Source organism: Microplitis demolitor, chromosome 7 (genome assembly GCF_026212275.2).
Source record: "Microplitis demolitor isolate Queensland-Clemson2020A chromosome 7, iyMicDemo2.1a, whole genome shotgun sequence".
NCBI classification, from domain to species: Eukaryota; Metazoa; Arthropoda; class Insecta; order Hymenoptera; family Braconidae; genus Microplitis; species Microplitis demolitor.
In genome coordinates, this window is record NC_068551.1 from 16,588,454 (window position 1) to 16,613,380 (window position 24,927).

At 29.7% G+C, this 24,927-nt stretch overlaps 2 protein-coding genes across 6 annotated transcripts in view; both read right to left on the bottom strand.

The window, feature by feature from the left end:
* Positions 1-24,927, bottom strand: part of LOC103571396 (uncharacterized) — a 238,384-nt gene that overhangs the window by 65,464 nt on the left and 147,993 nt on the right. The gene's annotated exons all lie outside the window — the stretch shown is intronic.
* LOC103571412 (adenosine deaminase 2-like) lies at positions 9,641-24,488 on the bottom strand. Its single transcript, XM_008549569.2, has 6 exons — positions 24,352-24,488; positions 15,851-15,921; positions 12,255-12,413; positions 11,601-11,792; positions 11,201-11,525; positions 9,641-10,361 (listed from the first exon to the last, which is right to left on the bottom strand). Exons 1-6 carry the CDS (start codon positions 24,486-24,488, stop codon positions 9,641-9,643), a joined length of 1,605 nt encoding a protein of 534 aa, XP_008547791.2.

A 24,927-nucleotide genomic window follows, 5' to 3' on the forward strand; every position in this document is an offset into this window, starting at 1 on the left:
ATAAAATTTTATACTGAAAATGGCCTGGTAAAATTTTATAAAAATTTAACAAAACTTTATAAAATTTTATGAAATGTTAGTACTATATAGTTTTGTAAAATTTTATAAAAACATTTTTTAAAGCGTATAGTTATATCTGATCGGATCTTACGAGATATGCCCGGATCTGACCAGATATAATCAATTTTCTATCAAAATAAAACGGATATATGATTCTATCTAGGCAGATATAATAAAATCAGGTTATGTTAAATGTTGTATTTGGTTCTGATATAGTTATATTTGATCAAATCTTACGAGATATACAGAGATCTGACTAGATATAATCATGTCTGATATTGAATCTAGCTCAGATCTAATCATATCTGATTAGATCTGACCGGATATAACCCGTGATTGGCCAGATATGAGATTTGATCATACCTAAATATTAGATCTGATCAGATATAAATAGATCTACCAAGATATAATTTTATCCGACCAGATATAATTATATCTGGTCAGATCTAAATCATTTTCCCCAGGTTTACAGCTCATAAATAAAAAAAATAGTCTTTTCTTAATTTTTAGGTAGGTTTCAAACTAACGGGAGCATCAATGGGTGAATATGTTGTGGTTACTGGAATCGATGTACAGCTGGACTTGTGTGATGCTTTCGAAGAACCTATTGTAATGGGTCGGCTTTTTCAAGCACTTGGATTCTCTGTTGACGATTGTCCACCCGCAATTGTAAGTTATAATTAGCTATGAGGAATAGAGGAATTCAGAGATGATATAAAGATTCAATAAATCCTTATTCCTTTTGAAATAACGGTTTAGTGGACGGCATTCAATGCCTTGATGGTATCTGATAGCTTTTCTCATCAACACTAACGAATTTTCAATAGTGATCAATAGTGTTTATGAATTTTTTCCGTAATGGAAACAATATTTGATTCAAGACACGAGAGATAGTTAGAATACTGAATACATTTTCAAATAAATCGTTTTCTTAAAATCAGTATTGATTTTTGATACTAATATCTATGAATCTCATTGTTACGTAATGTTTTAATCTTAATTCTAACACATTGCAGGGTGTTTATGGAACTGAGGGCTATAGACTACCAGTAGATACATTTCCAGATGAATTCCCACCTAATAAATACGTGACGGAAATAAAGATATCATACGAAGAGGAGCCATTATTAATACTTCATGTATTCGACAGCATTTAATAAAACGTGAAGTTATTTTTTGGACCGACACTATTGTAATAACTACTTGTTTTTAGTTGTGCAATCATGGATCTTAATAAAAATAACTATACTCTCATGGCATTTGTAAGTTTTTCCGAAAAAAAAAAACTTTTTATAAAGTTTTATAAAATTCAACCATATTGACCACTAAACGGAAATTGAAATAAACACAAGCTAAAATTGCTATGGTCATAATAAAATCGACAATGGTTACAGTAATTTGGGATATAATCCTTATCAATTTTACTGTGGCAACAGTAATTTTCGCATGTGTTTATTTCGATTCCCGTCAAGTGGTCAACATTGTCCGGCTTTATAAAGTCTAATATGACGCCATTGCATTTGAAACAAGAATCATTTCTCTGTTTAGATTTTACATCATGAAATATGCCTGGGTCGAAAAATTATATCTGTTTTAAAATAAATGATAAATTCAAATATTTTTTATTCAATTTAGGTTTTTGAATTGTATTTATTTTATATGGAAATTTAATCGGTTTTTGTTCGTACTATTCCCTATCCAGGCCAATATCAGACTTGGTTTCGTATTATATTTAGTAGACTGGGCCAATCGACAATTTTTTTTTAAAGTACATCGAAAATATTATTTGGGATGACAAAAAAAATTTACTGTGAAAATTTGAGCTCTTAATACTTATTAATATTAAGAGGTGTATTATCGCAATTTTTGATTTTTTTTTAAGAACGGGTTTTTGTCTCATAACTCTCAAATCATCGAGATAAACGAAATTGACTTAAATACATTTCTTGAAGGAAATTAAATGCTCTACAAAAAAGGTCTGATTAAAATTTTTCGTCAGAAGAACCGTTCCCTTATAATCATGCCTTGAACATTGGTATGTTTTTACGATTTGTTAAATTTTGAAATTTTGTAATTAATGTAAAAATCAGTTTCCGAAAAAAAGCCAATAAGTATTTTCAAAGGAAATTAAATACTCTACAAGAAAAATCTCTTACGAATTATTGCTAAATTCACTCCTTTGAAAATTATTCAAGGTTGAACTTAAATCAAAACGTCTCCAATAATGACTTCTAGAAGTTAGAATGTTTTTCAGAATTAAAATAATTTTAAGTTCAAGAATAAATCTAGTTTAAACTAGATTATTATTTTAAATTATTATTACTATTTTTATTTTAGACAAATTTGACTGCCCGTAATGCAATTGTTTTTCAAAAATACAGACCAAAAACAGCGTGAAATTTTTATAAAAGATCAACTAATTCGAATACAGACCAATTAGTCAAAATGCAGTCCAGTTAGACTGAAATCAGATCAAATTTTTCGATCCGGATACTTTATAAGTTGCACGAAATATAAAAATTAAAAAAATTTTTTCGAAGTTTTTTTCGTATAACTGGTAAGCCGCTCAACCGATTTACTTGAAAATATAATCAAAGCTAAGTCACAAAAAGTACTTTCGATTACTGCAAAGCACATGCAAATCGGTCGATTTGTTCCAAAAATTACTTTTTTTCAGTGAAATTGATTTGGTTTCTGTCCAAGCGTTTTTATAACTAGAAGCGCTTAAAAATTCATAAATAATAACGTTTTCGAGTTCTCTGAGCTCGGAAACAGTGGTAAGTTCTGAGGTTGGCTGACAGGGTTATCTGTTATTCAGATTTTCTTTTTTCGAATTCCGAATTAATTTGATGGAATGGAATGTAAATATTTGATTCTAAATTTGAATTGAATTATTTGTAGGTTTTCAAAGTATTTATAAGTTTTCGGATCATTCGTAAGTTGTAAATTAATGTGAAAATAAAATATTTTAAATTAAAATATTGTATTTGTTTTATTATTTTACCTTATTTCATAATTAAGATAGAGAAAAAAAAATTAAATAGCACTCTAACATAGTTTTATGGGTTTTTGGTGTTAAGTATCTGGTTTCATTAAAGTGCTAGTCTTTTCATGATCACCTCGCATTATCTCGTCGTCGTCAAATATCCAACGGCTTATTCTGTTTAAGCTTTCAGCTAAAATTTCCCGTAATAACCGAATTCGATTTAGTATCTTCAAGCTTCTTCATTTAATTCAATTCTAGTATCAAATTTTCATAATAATCGTATTCATTTATAAAACATAATTAATTAATTAATTACTAATTACCCACGAATTATTTTACATGTAAATCGTTTAGTCAATAAAACCGCCAATAATTGTTTGAAATTTTTTAATTAAACTTTCGCCGGTTAGTTGGAGTATTAAAGCTATGAATTTTTTTTTTTTTTTTTTTTTTTTTTTTTCAATAATTTTGAATTTAATTTTACATTATTTTTTATGTATCCATACTATTAAAAATTAGTGGAGTAATCGAGATTAAATACGGAGTATGCAAAGTGAAATTATTTTAATTAAAAGTGTTTAATTTCACGATCAGATTGTAACTAAGTATCGGCTTCCAAAAAAAAATTACAACTCAAATAAACAATGAAAAATATTTTCAATTTTGAAGATTTAAAAAAAATTTTGATTTGTGGTTTTTTTGAGCTCGAAAAGCTCAAAAACTTTAGAAATTAAATTTTCCAAACTTCAGTTAACTCGGTGACAGCAAAAAATTTTTAGATTATTTTTAGCTATTTTTTTTTTTTTTATAATTCATTAAAAAAAATCATAACCGTTGTTTGATAGTTGTAATAAAAATTTTTAGTCAGCATGTTCCCCCTTTTTTTTTTCTTCCAAACTTCATATAAAGACAAAAATCTAAAGAAAATTTTTTTTTTTTAAGCCATTCAGTTAAGTCTCCCATTGTTCGATCGCAAATTATTGAAAAATATGGCAGAATATTTAATAAACATTTAAAATTTTCCCAAATTTTTTATTTAGATACCAAGATTCCTGGAACTCTGAGTGCCTGAATAACTCCTGATTTAGAATAAAATCCGTAATCACTCCAATTTCACTCCCGACTTTTTACAGTGTAAATAAATTGAAATAAATAATTTATAGAACTTGATTAAATTTAAAATTTATGTCCTCTTTAAAGTTGCTATTAACTTGTTGGATTAGTAATGATTTAAAATTTAACAACGATGTTAACGAAAGGTAAAGCATGTAAGTAATCCTTACGCGAAATTAACGTTTATCTTGGGTTAAAGCCAGAAAATCTACGTCATGAGGGTGCATTCTGCGTTTCAGATTGAATGCACGAGACATTTTCGCTCCGTTTCACTACCTCGTCACAGTAATAGCATTACTGGCAAGTAATTTACGTCATGACTGCTAGACTGAAACAAGATACGACGTTGATAACGTTCATCACAAGATTTACTAGTTTATAAAAGTGAACACTCATTTCTATAATATTTACTGATAATAAATATTTTTATCTTTCTCTCTGCAAACCTTACTTTTATTTACTTGCATTAATCTGCTAATTTAAATAAAACCTATAAGCTATTACATATTTTAAATATGACTAAATGAATATATATAAATATACTAAAAGAGTTCAATCTTTTAGTATACCTGATGCTTTATTCTCAAAAACAATGTATTGATCACATTACAAATAGTTTCATTATATGTAGGTTTATTTTCGTCTGTTAGTGTATCGTCATTTTCTGAACAGTGTAAGTTCGTTTCTCATTACATGTATATCAATTTGTTCTCTATCTCACTTTCACATAGTTATTGTTAGAATTTACAATTGTCTATAGTTGAAAGTATTACGAACCCTCTGTATGAATAGCGAACGATGAAAATACATCGAGATGGCCTACTCTTGTTAAACTTTATTCACTATTGCAATGTAATATTGTTCTATAACGATGAACCTCTCATTGCTTTTCTCTATTATGTCTGCTCATCTATTTCTCTTTTTCTTCTTCTTCATACTCTTCGTTTTCCTCGTCCTTTTCTATCTTTTATTCAAGTTTTCATACAACTCATCAATCGTAACCCCTTTCAACCAATCTATACTACTCTATCAATCTGTAGGCTCTGTCTGTACATTTGATTAATTTGTCAAATTTGGTGTTAAATATTTGATTCAGGATACCCTGATCCTAATTCGGCCATTTATACGACTTTTGTCTATCTGTCTGTATGTATGCATGTTCTCTTATAACTTACGAACGGCTTGACCGATCACAACAAAAATCATCGATATCGAAAGAGTATGCGATTGCGCAAATGTTAGGCTATCTTACGAATCTTTCACCATTGGTATTTTTTTTGAGAACCCACTCCAAGGGGGGGGGGGTCATTAGGGTCAAAGAATGGTACATGAAGTAATTTTTATCATTTGTTTTCTTATGAACGACTTTCTTTCCTCTAGACAGGGCAGGAACTGAAACTTTCGGTGCAGGTATGGTGAAAAAGTTATCGACAAAAATTTTCTTACGACTAGAAAAATTTATTAGTGCATGAAATTTGTTCTCTCCCCAAAAAATATTTTATTGGGATGACTATAGCGATTTTCGTTACATAGGATTAAAACGAGGGTTCGCGGTGTGCTTGTATTGGCGACACAAGTCTCGGGCTATGATATATACTCGCTTCGCTCCTGCGACAAAGATGTATGTACTCGTTCTCGTTTACAATGTAACATAACCTAAGACGAGTGTTAACATAACAAGTATACTGGACCTTTCGTTTCAAGCATACGTGTCAAACAATATTTTTTAAAACAACCGTGTTTAAATTTCAATTGAGAGAATTTTAATTGATTGAATAAAAGTTATTATTTTACTAAAAAATATAAAATTTCACAAGGGAATATATAATGTATTTGTGTACTAACTTATTCATATGTTTTGTTTTTCAAATCAATTTAACATTTTTTAATTTTTTTATGAATTACATTTAAATAAAAATTTAGTAACATACATTTTTTTAAATATCAATCAAGTATTTTTATTTTAGTTCATTTTTGAGTTACATGTGTGTAGGCAAATAAACAAAGTGATACGAGTATACAGAGTGAAAGACGGTCGCACTCTAATTTGCATGCAATTCCTATAGCGAATTACTTTTCAGCAAAGTAAAGTCATGCTGAAAAGTGAAACAGTTTGATCCGCCATTTATAGAAGTAAAATAAGTAAACTAGAGTAGCTTACATACAAATGACAAAGTAAAAGGGTTAAATAATTGACTAAAAATAACTCTCGGGTAAAAAAAATCTATTCTGAGTAATATATTTTATTTCAATCAGTGTATAAGAAATTAGGAAAGTAGAAATTAGATTAGAAATAAAAGAGGGAAAATAAAAGTTGTAAAATTCTACGATAATTTTTTTTGTTTTCTTTGTTTCACTGTACTTATTCAAAGTCAATATATCGATGGAGTCAAATTTTTTTTTTACCTCGTTTCGTTTATTATACTCTTAACCTGTCACGGTTTTAATTAAAAATCCGTTTCTATGGCCCTCTGGGAAAGAACGTCGATGGCAAAAGAGAGAAAAAGTAAAACAGGAAAATCTGTTCTTGCGCTAGCAATCGAATGCTCGGTGATCCGAGCGAGGACCCGAGCTAATTTGTCGTCGTCTTTCAATTATTGCTTCGTGAAAAAAGTAGAGGGCCAGGATAAAAACACAGGTAATGAGAGAGTAAAAAAAGATAAAGATTGCAAAATACTATTGTCCGATTACATTATTTGTAATTTTGCAGTTCTTAGGATATTGCTTTATACCGCTTGTTAAATGAATTTATTTATTAATAAACGCCAATGAATATTTTTTTTCATGATACCAGCATCGAAACTTCAACTTTCAGTGTCTGTAATTTTTCGCATTTCAGTCCAATGCCGTGATCAAATATTAACGAACACGTAGATTGTGAATGCTTCCATTTAGTGGGCAAAAAAATATCGTTTATCCCTTCGAAAGAAACCAATAATAATAATTATTATTAACATTATTATTTATTTAATTATGCCAAGGCTTCAGCCAAACGACAAACACAGATACATTTTATAGTATGTGACGCAAATATTACAATATGAGTTCAATTCAATAATCATATATATACTAAATATTAAAATAACTCAATGCATACTAGTTTGTACATTGACAATTTTATATTTAGGCATTAGGTAGTCAAGTTTAGATTTAAAAATTTATGATTATGATTCGGATCAAAAATTTGAGATAAAACAAGTTCAAGTTTAAGTTGATTCCACCTGTCTGTGGTCTAGAAGATAATTCAAGATTTTATTGTTGAAAACATCTAAGCTACACAATTTTATAATACCTTCGGGTAGTTCTTCTCGAAATATGATCGTAGACACTACACAAAGGACTTTTCATACAGTTGATGAAAAAAAAGGCATTTCGAACCTTAAATAATGTCTCTGCCCGCTGACAGCATTCATAATTTTAACACTGATACTTGTCATTTGTTTAATATTTATAGTTTCTGCTAGAGTATAAATTGCAAAATACAATTTGCGCTTATGCTAATAGTTGATCACGCATTGGTCTTGAATTAACTTGTGTCTGACCAGCTGCTAACACTGAAATTTCAAGTTCCAATGCAAGCAATCATGATAAATATGGTGTGTGACACAGAATGATACACGATTTTAGACTGTGGGTGATATCATTCCTCGCCTGCAGCTCAGGCAGCCAATTTCACCCTGGTCTGAAAGGTGACAGGACTATAAATCACGACAAAATATCCATAAGACAAAAATTCACACAAGATTTCTGAAAAAAGGGCCAAATTCATGTATAGTATTAAATTTGTTGTGGATTTTATGTCTAGTAGATACTTTTGATGTCGATATTGAAATTCGTAAATAATTTTGACGTAGATATTTAGTCCTGTGACCGATCTGAAATCGTTTTGTTTCATCTCTTATCACACATTATAGTATTCTTTCTTATAGAGTAAGTTCTAAAATTAGAAAATTTTATTCATTAGATTCAAAAAATTTGAAAAATCCAAAAGTGCACGACTCATAACTCTCATTTAATATGAAATAATAAAATAATAATAAAAAAATGGCGGGAAGCACGAATAAATTTAAAATATATACAACTTTCTTTCATTAAATTTTTTTTTTTTTTTATTATATTAGTATTTTTTTAAAACTATAAAAGAACCTACTCAAAATATCTCAATTAATAACAAAAAATATACATATATATATGTTAATAAAAAAAATTATTTAAAAAAATGAATTGAAAATATTCAGACTTACCAATTAGCAAAAAAAAAAAAACAGCTGTACTAGGACGGTAATGTGCAAGCGCCCCTGGTGGAATAAATGTACGTATAATGTATAGATATATCACCATCCATGTTAATTTTACATAAATATATATAAATATAGTTATACAGCCTTTTCTATTCTTTTATTAATTGTAATTAAACGACACTAAGTTACCGAGCCATTTGCAATAGGGAACCTAAAAATCTTCCAAAGAATTTAAAAAAAAAAAAAATTGATTTAATTACTGGATTTTTTCGCAAGTTATCGTGTCTACGGGTTTCATACTTGACGGACAGGAAATTTTTTTTTAATATTTTGATGTTTTTTCCGTTTTTATTGAACTAAATAAATTTTTGAAAAGTATGGAACTAATCTCCATTAAATTATCTTCAAAAAAGTATGCAACATATCTTAATTCCGTGAACCAACAAGGGTATAATAATTGAAATACTTGCCGGAGTGTGGCGAAAAAAATTTTTCGATCGAAAAGCACACTCTGATGCTTCGCATCATGAGCCGTGCAGTATGAGACAAAATAAAAATTAAAAATAGTTATAGCTTTAGAAATATTTTTAAAATATTAATTCATAGGAAATATCATTTGAAATTCTTATAAAAAAAAACAATTGAGTTTAATTAATAATACACGGAGAAAAAATTATAGTGACTGTTCCTAGTACGTTTATGAAATATCATCCCATACCGTTATGGTAATGATTACTTGGGATTATGGGATATAGACCCATACTTTCTGGGAAGGTTTTTTTATAAATATGGGAACAATTCCTATCATTATGGTAACAGTTCCCATATCGCATGTAAAAGAATCATGGTAATGATTACCATACTCATAGGAATAGTTCCCATAAGCAAATAGGAACCAATCCTATAACCACATTGTAACGGTTCCTATAATATTATGGTAACGATTACCATAATATTATAGTAACCATTACCATAATATTATGGTAACCATTACCATAATTCCATAAGAACTATTCCGATACCATATGGAAATTATACCCATAATTATAGGAATGGTTACCATAATATATATGGGTGCCGTTCCTATAATCAGCATTTCAAAAAAACCGGTTACCATGCAGTATGGGAACCATTCCCATAATATATTGTAACTGTTATCATAATTTTCTCTCCGTGTAGTAAACAACAATGCATTAAAATATTTTCAATGCATAGTTGTTTATTAAAAGTACTAAAAGGTTTATAAGTACTTCAAATTATTAACTTTATCAATAAATTCAATCCATTTTTGCGACCAGATGCCATACGCTTTTTGTTTTTGATCAGTATTCATAGCGCTATAAATAATAGAATTAATTGCAAGTTGTTTTAAAGGCTTAATATCGGCATTTCTTGACATAATACCCATAAAAGCTTCGTAGAAATCGTAACTAAGTCCTTTCGATCCCCACAAACCTACATCATCATTTGAAACAACGACAGGATAATTTTCAGCAAACAGTATACCAGCCGGATGATTACGTAGGTCCGTAACTAACTTCAGAACTTGGTTTGATATCGGACATACTTCGATAGGAATATTTTTTTCTCTTGCTAATTTTAAAATTTCCGGATGCTTTAATATCGCAGAACCATGTCCGATTCTTGTGGTATTTAATAAAACAGCATCCAACAAATTTTCATCAGAGTTGAAACCATACCAATTTGTTTCACCGGCATGAAAGAAAAACTTTATTTGATGCGTTACTTGAGTGAGTTGTTTTACAAACTTTTTTAAGGGTTCTCTTCTGTTTTCATGACCGACCAAATCAAATCCAGCAAAAAAATCCGCAAATTTATTTTTCATTTCAATTGTATTATTGATGTATTCGTATATTTTCGATGAAGACGTCGTGTTTATTATATTTATTGGAGAAAATATCACTTTTGCACCAATAAAATCAGGATGATCATTTTTGAACCTGTAAGAAATAGTATCTTAGATAACTAATGTTATCGAGTATTGTAGTCGATGTCACCAGTCTACGATATATTTTACATAATGAATGTTCAAAATCATAACGCTGTAAAATTTCTAAAATCGACGTCATGCAGTCACAATTATGCTAATAATTTGTCTTTATAAAAATCGATCTTAATGTATTTTCTTCAAATTATTTTTATAAAATTTCGAGGTAAAACGGATGCATGAAAGCTTTGAAAAAAATTTAAATATTGCATCCGACTAGTCAGAAATTGTGTTTAACAAAAACGTTCATGATGCTTATGTTTAGGCATTGAACGGCGTTTATTTGGACATGTTTCATATAAAATAATTATTTTGCAGAATTGAAATTGTATAAATTATTGTAAATTAAATCGTATATACACCAACAAAGAAAAGTAGGACATTCCAACTCGTGTATATAATTGCCTACCCTAGCCGAAGGTGAGGGTAACAAACACTCGAATTGGAATGTCTCACCTTCCTCCGTGATGTGGATAGTATTTTTTACCAGATTTTTACCTAAAAGTTTAAATTTTTACCTCTGTTTATAGGGACAATGGCGCATGCGTTAATTTTTATCATTTGTTTTGTCATTATTGAAAATAACGACTTTTTTCCCTCTAAAAAGGGCAAGAATCTAAACTTCTGGTGTCGGTATGGGAAATATTGTATACACACCACAGAGGAAGGTAGGATGTCCAAATCCGAGTGTGTACCAGCCTCGTCTTCGGCTTGGGTAGGCAACTACACACGCGGGTTGGAATGTCTTACTTTTTCTCCCTTGGTGTGTAATGTACTAATTCATAATGTTACCTTTCAGCAACTTCATTATAGATTCTCAAAACATCCATCATTTTATATTGAGTTCCATTTAACTCGTAAAGTGTAGGCAATGTGGACCTAAATTCTAAATAAAGAACATTGTCATCATATAATTCTTGAAGCGCTTGGTAAAAATGATCTTGAAAAACAGGTCTATATGTTAGCAGTGATTGGAGCAACGTATGAATTCTAAGAAATTTGATCCAAGCATAGTTATTATCAGAATAGACGATATCTGGATTTTCGGTAATCATCGATAATTCTCGACGAACACGTAAGTTAATATCATTTACAATAGTTTTATTGTTGCGCAAATCTTTGAGTAATTGCCAATTACAATCATCAGAAGGTGTATTAAAAAATTTAAGCATTATTTTTTCAGTTTCATTACAAATATATAAATTATCCCGGTATGTTACGTTATTGTAAATCCACTCTTCTGAAACTAGGGCCAAGTCATGCGTATGAAGTACTGCGCCCTTAGGCATCATTTTAATAATTTTAAATACCTTCGACTTTTCAATGTTATTCCGTACTTCCATAAAATTTTTAGACGGATAAAACTTTGTTTGATCTTCAAATGCTGGAAAAATTTTTTAAGGATATTATTTACCAATTGTTTGGTTTAAATTTCTAAATTAAATATTAATATTCAATTCGATATGAATAATCCGTAAGTTCGAATTATTTACACACACTTATGGCATGTTTTGCTGCTTGTTCGCTGCTCGGAGCAAAGGCCTATTTATACCGAAAGAATCCAATTGTCAATTTAAAAATTAAAAAATATTATACTCTAAAAATTTATAATTTCAATAAATATCCTAATCTGCATATTATTCAATTGGCAACTGTTTAAATTATATAAACATATATAGGATTAAGAAAATATCTTTCACTTTCGAAATTTGTTGGTTTGCTCCGAGCAGCCCAGAGAAAGCAGCCGAACACGCGACTTCATTTTACTTATTAAACATTGTGTCAAATGTAACTTACAATAGTAAATATAAAAATATATGCTTAAAAAACGATATTTTATACAGACCTTCATCGATTTCATTGGTTTTCAAATTTACTAACAATTCATTCGCCAAATGTTCTTCAGGATTTAGCGATAAATTACCACCCAATGAATCACTTTTTTCAGTACTAAGTAGTTCAGCACGTTTGCACCAATAATCTTGATCATCGCATTTTAATGCAGCTATTATAGGAATCATTACTTTAAATAGTAAAGTTATGAAAACCGGAAAGTAATTCATTTTTAAATAAATATTTTAAATAGTAAAGTTGATGAATATCAAAAAAAGGAATGATGATTTTCACACAGTTTAAATGAATATTTAAATGCTGTCTTGCGACTGAACTGTCCAATATATTACACTAGACTACTCGTGCACTTTCAGTAAGTAACAAATATAGAAATGCACAGTCGTCATGTGACGAGTAATTTTACTCACTTTAAATCGTCATGAAACGGTTTTATGACCGATGAAATTGTGACCTGACCGTCACAAACTACTGCCATCTTATAGACAAAATTTGAATTTCATAAAATTTGTTATTGTATATACACGACACGTAATAAATCGGTTATGATTTTATTTGCTTCTGTTTTTTAAAATCGAGCCTTGTATATATAATTTTTATTTAATTGATAATCTATTTTTGAAGAACATCATTGCCACGTCTCGGTTATTACTAGTACATTAAATAATGTCACTTAACTTATCTTATAAATGAAATAATTATAGCTTTGTGATAAAATACGTGTAAGCTATTATTTTCAAATAATAAAATAATAAATCCCGAAAATTATTGTCGATTTTTATTTAAGCTTAGTATTGTATGAAATTTATCACAAAAACTAAAAGTTCTATGATCAAATGAATAATTTATAACCATATCATTTTTTCACTAATAATAATATAACATTGTTCCATTTTTTACCAAGTTTTTCAAGGATAGTTAAAAAAAAAAAGGCCATTCGGCAGCCGAAATGGAAGTAGATTTCATGACAATAAAAAAAAACTACCAGGATACACAAAAAAAAATCTATCATTACACAGATTTCCGCATCACCCATGAGGTACCGCGAAGTTTCAATAAATTAATCATTAATTAGGTATGAAATTGAAAATAATAAATTTTAAACCTCTACAATGTTTAGAGTGACATTTTTGCCCCCTTCCCTCCTCTCTACGTGATAAAGGCCTACTGGGGACCCGCCACGTTAGAAAAGGGCACGCATCTTACTACACAGTACCTCATGGGTGATGTGGAAACCTGTGTAATGACAAAATTACTGACTAACTGATATTCTTATAGATAAAATAATAATAGATAATATTTAGCGCGTTATATCCCATATATATATATATATATATATATATATATATATATATATATATATATATATATATATATATATATATATATATATATATATATATATATATAAATACATACATATATAAACTTTTGAACCATATGCATTTTCTGAATTCGCTTGACGAGCTGAGTCGAAATATAGCAAAATTTTTCAAAAGTTCCGTCATGAGGACCAATGCAATAGTTAGATTTCTATGAAATCTACTAAAAACATTTATATTTTTTTCTAAATTGGTCAAATACGCAGAAATAAAAAATCATCCATCATATACTTCCGAAAGTCACAAAATTGATGAAAAAGTTGTATTTGACGGTAACAATTGTGACTGGTTTTGTGACCGTCGTTTGTAAACGACACTTATCAGAAAGAATTTTCTGCCCTCACTGACATTCTTTGTTATGGTCACGTCACATATTTTGAAGATACCGATAATTGCACATCTCTATCGCAAGCAGGAAGAACATTGTATAAATAAGTCTGTGCCATTTAAAGTTTCACAACAGATGCTCCTGGTGTCAGAACGGTGAATACAAAAGTTATTTTCATTGGTAAAGGTTAAGACTGCCTTTCTTTCGAAACTGATTGGTAAATTTTTTATTTGTTTTCTAAGAAGAAAATTTGATTCACTTTGTATCCAAACCAAACTTATCTGATCAATGTGATTCGTCTTAGTTTCCCAATAGACTAATTTTAGCTTAATTGTTTTTTTTTTATGTTCAATGCCTTTGTTTAAATTTCGAACCATTTTTAACATTCGGAACTTTCCCGAATTGCTGGATTTTTCAATCGTTAAAAAATTTATTCTAAGTTACAATCGTATAAATAAGCCGGACTGTTTTTCATTTCATTATCATCAAATTTATTTCAGGAGTATACTATTTTTGTAACAAAGTCTATAATTCAACCAGCTCATGGTTCAATAATACATGACTTAATGACAAAATACCCGCCATGAAATACCCACATTTAAAAATACCCGCGAAAAAGTAACCGTTAAGAATTTATCCAGAGTTAAATTTTTTTTTATTCTATAGACCCGCCATCTTTAGATTAATTGTTAATAGTCTGGACTTTAAATATTTTCCTAATTAAACTCTATCAATCAAATCTTCTGTTTATTTCAGGTATACCTGGGTCGAAATATCTAGCCTCAATGTAGCCTTACTGAGTAAAGAAAGCATTTTGAGCCTCAAATGATGCTCAAAGATCCTCAATAAGCCTCGATGAGCCTTAAATGAATCTAGTCTCAACTATGTAATTTAAATTCGATTAGTATTATTTGAGGCTCATCGCGGCTCTTTGAGCATTATTTGAGGCTCAAAATGCTTTTTTAGCTCAGTGAGACTTGATTGAGGCTTACTTGAGTTCGATGAGAATTAATTGAGGCTAAAAATTTCGAGCTGGGTAACTTAATAATTTAGTTTGCGAATTTTTTAGGTTAAAAATAAAAATAATGAAAATTTTTTTTAAATTGCATTTCCTCATATTTTTATGTCAACGGAGTTGGAAATTTTTTCCCAGATCTCTTTTAAAAAATTCATGCTCCATGCACGTATTTCAGTGCGATTTATCATGTAATTAACTGTTGTTAGTTTTTTATTCTGTTTCAGTTATTTTTTATTTTCATTTTTTCATTTTATTGCAACATTTCTGTGCAGCATTCTTTTTATGAAATTAGTCATTTATTTTTCGATGCAAGTTTAATGCGTACAATGTTTAAATAATTAACAAAAGTATTCAAGTTTAGGAATCATAAATAAAAATTTTTTTTTCAGGAAGTTTTTAGTGGGCTCAATGTATTGTCGGTCACAAAAAATACATACGGTCTCTTTTTCATTATATTTAACTTTTATGTAGGTTATTTATTTTCATTATTTTTTTTTTTTGCATCTTCATTTACTAACAGTATTGCAAATCTGTTTTTTCACTTAGATTAGATGTAAACAATTTTATTGTAGTGATTTTTTTTAAGTAAAAGAAAAAGTATTTTTTACTTTTGTTTGGGGGTGGTCCGTTTTGCCCGCCCCAAATGGATATGAAAAAAAGGAGATTCAATTGCAGGAAAATTTATTATTTGCTTAGCGGTCAGAGATAAAAAATTTATATCATAAAATTTTAATCGAATTTTATTATACGGTATAAATATCAGTCATCAATATCGATATAATTACAAACGTAGTTACCGTTGATTCAAAATAATAATTCAAAAACTTTTTTTTTTGATACTGCTATACATCAATTATTCCAACGCACATATATATTTAGTGGTATTATAGCAAGTCCATTTATAATTAAAAAAATGATGAGGTTCAGTTTATGCCTCAAGCATTATTTCATAAAAATCAGCAATTATAAATAAAAATACCTGATGTAAAAATAACTTACTTCTAATTACATATACATTGATAGCGATTATATCACAAATTCCTGTAACCATTGGAAATTTTACTATGTTCATAATAATTTCTGCATGTGTTTATTTCATTTCCGTTAGGTGGCCAACATGGGATGGCATTACTATGACACCATAGCATTTCAAATAAAAATTTTTCCATGCACTTAATATTGCAGCAAGTTCACTCTGATAGTCATGATTATCTAATACTGATTGACTTTAATAAATGCAACCAATTATTTAGAATACTACACTGATACAAGAATTTATTTGAACTAAATAAGTTTTATTAATGGTTAATAAATGATTTATTTGAAAGCTTAACCAAATAAATATTTCTTAATAGTTAATAAATGGCTTATTTGAATAGGAAATGACACATGAAGCTAATTAAGTAAGGTTATGGCAAAAAGTTTATAGTCCCATTTAAGTTTATTTTTTTAAAGAAAATAATACGCACAATAATTGATTAAAAAAATATTCTGCATTTTTTTTATTTATAAAACAATATCTAGTTGATAATATTTTGAATATGTTACACTAGACAGTATACTGAAAGGTATTGTAAACAGAAAGTGGCGCTATAGTAAAAAATCACAGTGATGTTCACTCAAATATGAAATTTATGAACTATTAATAAATCTATATTTGAGGCAAATAAATGCTTATTTTAGCCAAATAAGGCTGAAAAACTGTTTCTAATAAATACATTTATTAATATCAAATAAATATTTCTATCAGTTTATAGCTATCAATACATTTTCCAAGTCAGAATCAATCATATTCGCCAGTAACATTTAAAATTTACATTACCACCAAATTTAGTTCTATGTACTACAGGTTAATATATTCCATTAACGTCATATCAATCTCCCACGAGACTTTGACTTCCAAGAATATCATGTGATTACTAGAATTGTAATTAATTAATTGACGATGATTGACAGAAATCGATATGAATTAAGATCCATCAGGATAATGGATATGTAAAGATCATCTCTATGACTAACTAGGCCGCTACCCCTATTTAGGATGTTCACCACAGCCCTACAGGCACGACACGTACGTCCGACATGCGATGAGTTTATGCGGGCGTAGCCCACCAGAGATACCACAGACAAACGGAGTCCTGAGCTTACCCTGTCGTTGACAGCCTTCTCTCTAATTCCACTTTCTTTCTCCTATCATTTCATCTCTCTTGTCTTTCTCTATGCATATATATATATATATATATATATATATATATATATATATATATATATATAGATATCTTTCCTCTATACCCTTTATTCTCATTTTACAGCCAAACTCGTTACTACACTACTGCTCAACTCACTGTTCCCTTGACAACTAGTCGGACCATACGAGTGTATGTCAACATTTCTCTTCTACAAGAGTACTCTGCTCATACAAAAATAATTTTTACTAATATGAAAAAAAAAACTAGAAGTATAAAGAAAAAATTCACAGAAAAAAATAAGCCAAGTAATAAAAATTTATGATTAAATAATTCAATTGACTTTTTCAATATTAAATTGAAAAAATAATAAAAGAAGAATGAAAAGAAGAGAAGAAGAGGGTGAATTGAAATAAATAAAACTGAATTCTCTTGAGACAAAATTTAAAAAAAATAGTTAGCATACAAACTAAATGAATATGAATAGAAAATAGAAAAAAGGGACGATGTTGAATTCTCGCGAGAGGGTTGTTGAGAAAGAGAATTGAAGTAGTACCGCGAAAAGCAACGAACAGTGAACCTCATGCGCGCTCGTCCTGATCTAATTTCAGAGGAAGCCACTTAATTTAAATGGCTCGCTTCCCTCGCCATTTGCTTCCTCTTCTGGCACTTCCTTCCCTTAGAAAAGTACTACCCTATTCTATCTCAGCCCCACCACCCCCTTCTCATTCTACTCTATCCTTTATTCAAAGACTAAATTAATTGCTTCTTAAAGAACTAGAATTATGTTTTCAAGAGCAACTTTATCGTATTTTCATGTGCATTGACTCGAAATTGGACTTTATACTATCACTTAATTTATATTGAGATTCAACATTATATTAAAAGTACCGCAAAATAAAATTAACTTTTCACAATCATATAATTATTATTTAATTACATTTTTAATTATATTTATAAAATAAATTTGAATTTTTATTAAATTGAAAATCTCTCGATTCTATACTCGTTTTTAAATGTTGAGCATCTAGTACAACAAGAAATTGAATTATTCAAATCAGTTGTGGTTATCCGGTTAGTTGGTATAGAGCTGTGTCTACTGGGACGAACGAGAAACGAATGGGTATTTATATATATGTATATACAAATATTTGTGTGTGTAAATATACATAGATATATATATACATACAATGACAAAACATTTTGCGCAATATACAGAACAGACAACTAAAAAGGGACGTACGCGTTTCAAAATGTTGGGAAAACTACGCGCTTCACATCGGAATTGCAAATGCAATCACCGGGAGAAAAATTGGCTGTCATCTGACGTGGAACGGAAGGGAAAGCTACGTTAAAATGGGTGTGAGCATTGTCAAGGGAGCAACGAGAGACAGGGAGAATGTAAAGTTGAATACAGAAAAAGTAAAGAAAAAAAAAAAAAAAAAAAATAAAAGTAGGCTAAAAAACATCAGACACTCCTATATCGCTGAACGCAATCGATTGAATCGCGAGCAAATTTAATAAGCTCAACATGTTTGAATGATCATTATTGACGGATAAAAGCTGATACAAATTTTTGTTTGTATTGGAATTAAATTTCCTAATAAAGTCTTATCAGAAAATGAGATTGCAATGGTTTTAAAGCGATGCAAGTATGTCAAGTATAATCTTGAAAGTTATTTTTGTTACTTTTTAAAATAATAATGTGTAGCTTGAAGCAATGCTCAAGGCGTTACTACGATGCAATGTACAGGGATGAATACGAGGCTAGGGTTGAGCAACAGGTGACGCGTCGCGGGATTGTCACTGTTACGCCGTTTGATAAAATCGCTCGCGCAGATGGGAAACTAGAGTGTTGGAGACGCGTGCGTCCCGCGAGAATCCGTGGCTTTTACTATCTCGCTCATACACGTATACTCTTCACCGCACTAGAAATCCGAATACAATTAGCCGGTTTCCAATTACCGGATAACCACTGAATTGTAGTTATATATATATATATATATATATATATATATATATATATATATATATATATATATATATATATATATATCATATACGTTGAGGCTAGTTGACTGCTTGAAGCGATAGCAATCTCTTGCTTTATAAATTTCTAACTTAACATGCACATAATTTATAGCAGAAGTTTTTGTTTATATAGAGTTATGAACTTTACCAATCGATGGAGATATGTCACAGTAATTATGAGTTGATAATGTCCGGTTGGGCAATACTTAAATACTAAGTAAATTAATAATTAGTTAAAAGAAGTGGGAATGTATCGAAGGAGGTTTAAAGCGTCAGAGTTAAAAATTACTGAGTCCTTAGTCAATGTAATGGTAAAATTTTATTTGTTGACCTTAGAACCACGATAGTAGAAAAAAAGACAATTACAAAATCTCATTACATAAAACCTATCTCGAGATTACACGTCTCAATTTCGACCTACCATAATCCTATTACATTATATTAACAAAACATATTTATATCTGCACCGAAATATATTTACTCCGGAATATATGTGTTATTTGTATTTATATGTGTTCGTGAAAAAAATAAGCTTAAAAAATTACATTAGGGAAAGTAATGGCAAGTTTTTCGAACGGAAAAGGATAACGGACTCAAGCCCACGTGGACATGGAAAAAAATATACTGTGGCTGCAACAGGAGGCAGCCATGTTGCAGCAATAGGAAAAAATCCTGTTGCAGCGACAGGATTTTCCTGTCGCTGCAACAAATTGGTCATGTTGCAGCAACAGGATTAATACTGTTGTTGCGACTTAATAGTAAAATATAGTTACACAGTAAGAAATTTTGCGTCATTCGTCAAAAAAATTAGTGTTGATTTAACAGAACAAATGTTAAATATACACATAAAAGTGTTCAATATTTAACACAAGAATTTTTAACCCTAAATTTGTTGACGCAAAGATGCAAAATTTTTTTGTGTGTAACTATATTTCACTAATAAGTTGCAACAACAGTATTAATCCTGTTGCTGCAACAGGATTCTATCACGTTGCTGCAACAGGATTTTATCACGTCGCTGCAATAGGATTTCATCATATCGCTGCAACATGATCGATTTGTTGCAGCTGCAGGAAAATCCTGTCGCTGCAACAGGATTTTTTCCTGTTTCTGCAACATGGCTGCTTTCTGTTGCAGCGACAGTAAATTTTTATCCGTGTACACTGTAATTTTTTGAAGATATTGTAAGAATTATAGTGTAAGCTACAATTATCATCCTTTAGCGATCAAAGAGCCTCTTTTTCTGCTATTCACTCTTACTTTTGAAAATTTTTTCCGGGTTAACTAATCCTTGATGATATAGATGCAACGACTTTCATGTTGATATATCTGTTGACATATATGTCATCATATGTAACTATATATGTAAATTAATTTATGGTCGCATAAAAAAAACAAATGTTACATATACGCGACATAGATTCTCGCTTATATATATGTCCCTGCGGGTATTACTCGTAATGCATACTCCAATCATATGAATATATATAGATATATAGATATATGGCAATACGTTATGAATAAAAATTATTGAACTCTGAAAATAATTATTTTATTTTATAAAAAAATTTTTAATACAATCGAATTAATACTCAATTATAACTTATAAGGAATCCGTAAATTTAACGAAACGTATTTCAGAGAACAAAAAATACGCAGTATTAATGAACTGTATTTTATTGTTGTCGATGATTACATACGAAAATGTGACGATAGATATGAGTTACAGGAAAAGTTTGGTTTCGTGGAAATTTCTCGTGTCAATTGTATGGCTTGCTGAAATGTTTTATTTAGCTAAAAAAGTTGCATCATTAGGAAAACAATAGTAATCTGCAAACAAAACCAATTTGTCTGTTTTTATACTATTATAATGGCCACAAAAGTTTCTGGGTAACAAAAAAGTTTATTGTTTGGATAACAATATAGTCAAATAAGTCCAAAAATAATTGAAAAATTTTTATTTATTTCATACAACTCATGCCGAAGAATACGCCACTAATTGGTTAAAGTCAATGTCATAAAATTTTATATTGAAATACAATCCTTTTGAATTGTATGGAGTATATCTCAACTCAATAACTCAAGCCAATGAATAATCTCTCACCATTTTCTCTTATGACGTCACTTTGAATTCAGCTTCCTTATTAACATGACCAAAATCTCTGGGCTGCACATGCGCATTTAATTAATCAGCACACACATGTGTGGGTCAAGGCAATGTCAGCTGAATTTTATAACCTTACATATGTCTATTAACTGATACGGCATAACACCAAAGATGAGTTTTTTAACTTCCCGCTAAGAAAATTGAAAATTTTCAAAAATTCGGAAAGTTATTGGTTTTGTTCCGATTGTCGAAAAATGTGATTTTGACGTTTTGAGGTTTTAGGAAGCTATCCTGACTAATTCCACGATGATGTCCGAGTGTATGTCTGTGGGTACGTAAGGACGTACGTATGTATGTATGTAAATATCTATAGCTCTTGAACGGATGAACCGATTTTGATTGTTAAGGTGTCATTCGACGCGGCTCCTTGAACTCGAAAACATTGTTGTGAGTAAGAAGGTAATGATACATAATTTTTTACTCATCTTACAGCATATAATTCAAAATTATTTATTCACTACAAGTGCCTGTATTTTATGGAAACATGAAAATAAATTTGTAGGTTATGCTAATGTAAACATAATACAAATAATGATTCTTTTGCAACCGTGAAACGTTTTTATCGTCTCCTGAAAAATTTCCCAAATGTGGGATAGGGCATATTAAAATGGCAGTATCGATATAACAATTATTCAACATGACCTCCCTTGTATTATCATAAATATAAGTCAAAATATATTTGTAAAAAAATATATTTTTACACATTTTTATGTATGCGAATACCCTTATCTTGTTGAGATAAAAAATTTTTTCACTATTAACAAGTACTAAACAAAATATAATTGTAATTAAAAACATAATTATTCATGGAACTTTATGTGTCTCGTAAAATTGAGTATTATACTGCAAGTGTCAAGTATTTTGCACGAGCCGCAGGCGATTGCTACCAACACGAGATATTAATATTCGTACTACACTTGAGTACGTTTTATATAACAACTCGGAAGTGTAATATCTGAACACGAACATAGATTCAATATACAATAATTTTCATCTTTACTCTTCCTTATATTGCCGTTAGCTCTCAAACTTCAGGATTTCGTAAAAGAATAATACACATCTAAAAAATTCTTAAATGTCTTACACAGTAAAAAAGGATTCGTCAAAATTGACACTTTCGTGTGTAAAACGATCGATTGACACTTATTTATATGTTATTTCAACGTATGTCGTTTGTTTTGAAAAAGTTACACTCGTGTATGTTAATAGTATTACGTCATGAGTGTCAAAATTTTCGAAAACGTAACCTTCAGTTTTAACACACTCATATGTTATTTGCAACACTTGAAGAGTGTTGAATTTGACATACGCTTTTGTGCTACTTGGACACTTCTCAAAAGTATTTTTGATATTATTTAATGTAAAGTTAAAATCAATGAAACAACTGTAGATAATTGATTCTTCAGCAGTGAAATATTAAAAATAAAAAATATATTAGTGAAAATAATAGAAAAATAATATCATGTATTGTTCAATATATATACATACAATCATTTATTATTATTTTCTTAAAATATTCTTAAAATTAATCCAATACAATTATAAAATGAAATGAATAATAAAAAATGCCAGCCGATCATTACAATAATGTGGTTATGCGATGGGTAGCACGTCGTACTTCCCCCCCTGAAAAACAACCGAGGCAATAGTTTTAACTTTTTACTTGAAATTATCCGAGAATTTTTTTGTTTCGGTCGAGATTATTTTTAACATATTTTGTGTTTGATTTCACAGTAACATATACAAAGTGTTACTTTCGTATAAAATAACATTTTTGTGTTAAAAAATCAATCGATTATGACAGTTGAAACAAGATAAATATTGTATGTTAAATTGACACAAAAGTGTTGAAAATTCAACACTCAGAATTTTAACATACCCTTTTTTTTTACACTTTGACGATCCGTTTTTTACTGTGTAGCGAACAACGAATTATCAAAAGTTTTTTTCAAGATATGCACACACGAATTTTATCAAGTCTTTCATGTTAATTTTGCACCTCGACCGTGAAGCAGAAAAGTTGGCTCTATTGTCACTATACACGGAAAGATTGGAACCTGACTGGTTACTGTTCTACATCCGACTCAGTACCGTGCTGTAAAAAAATGTTCGATTGTGATGCAGCGCCACACTGATTACTGTACGGAACCTGACCGAGCAATATGCACAGTAACCAGTCGGGTTCCAATCTTTCCGTGTAAGATTAAACCATATTTAGTATTTTTATAACGCCCTGACTCGTTATAAAAATATCATAGAAATTAAAATAACTAATAACCAAATCTTATGTGTTATTATAAAAAAAAAACCCCAATAAACAATTTGACTATTGTTGTCATTCAGTTTTTGGTTAAAAAATTGTGTGTAAATAAGATATTTTTAAAACAGCTTGATCAAACGACCTACTTTTTTTCCATTATCTCCCGAATCGTGCGAAGTTGGTTCCGTTCGAGAATCACTTTTGTAATCCTTTTCATTTTTTTTTTTTTATCACAAAGCACTACTGTCAAAACCGGCGATTCTACATGCAAATAAAAAAAAAAAATTAGAAAATCCGAACGTGCTCAACTCACTTGCTCAATCAAAAAGTGATCGATAACTATATTTGTATGGGTGTTTAAGACGTCTAACCGATTATTTCATATTTGTTGAGTTCTTCAACATTTTTAATGATTTTTATCGGTCAATTTATAGATGGCGTTCTTAAAACTAGTCATATATGTGACCAGTTTTTCGGCTTTCTATGTAATGGAGTCACATCTCCCACTTGTCTACTACCGGCAAATATCGTTACTTGTATCAATTTCGAAAATTTTAGACCTCTAATTATACTTTTTCTGCGGTCGGGATTACTAGTTATCTCATCTGACCGCTAAGGGTTAAAATTGTGTTTGTTTTATTCACTAATAAATTATCTTTCAAATGGTACGAATTTCGGTCTAATTGAGAATATCGAAATAAGTTTAATTATAATTTTTACGTGAGTGAATTAGATGGGACCGAGTAAGCGTTCGCAGAACACATCTCATTGCTTTGCCATCGAGTCGTGTATCGAATATTGCGGCCATTTTTTACTGACTGTTGTTGCTGTATTCTACCGAACAGCAGCACCGGCATAGCAGTTTCCATGAAAAAAACGCGGCTGATTCAAATTTTATTTTTTATTCTTTAGTCATATTTTTTTATAAACTCTTTCGATATCTTAGTGTAGTCTATTAAGGTCTTATTAAATTTTTTATTGTATTTATAAATTGAAGTTACTTTTTTCGATTAAATAAAGAAAAATCCCCGATCTCATATCGCAAAAAAGTATTCTTGATACACAGCTCAAATTTTTCAGCTTCTTTAAAAGAAATACGAACTCTAATATTTAATAAGCGTGAATTAATTATGAAATATAACATGAGCACTTTTTGAATTTCCAAAAATTTTTTAAAATTATTTTCGATCAATATAATGAGTTTATTATTATTTTTATTTTCAGTTATTTGGTAGTTTTAGTGTAAAAAAATGTTAAATCAACAAAATGCCAGGCAAAAAAGTTACTTTTAACAAT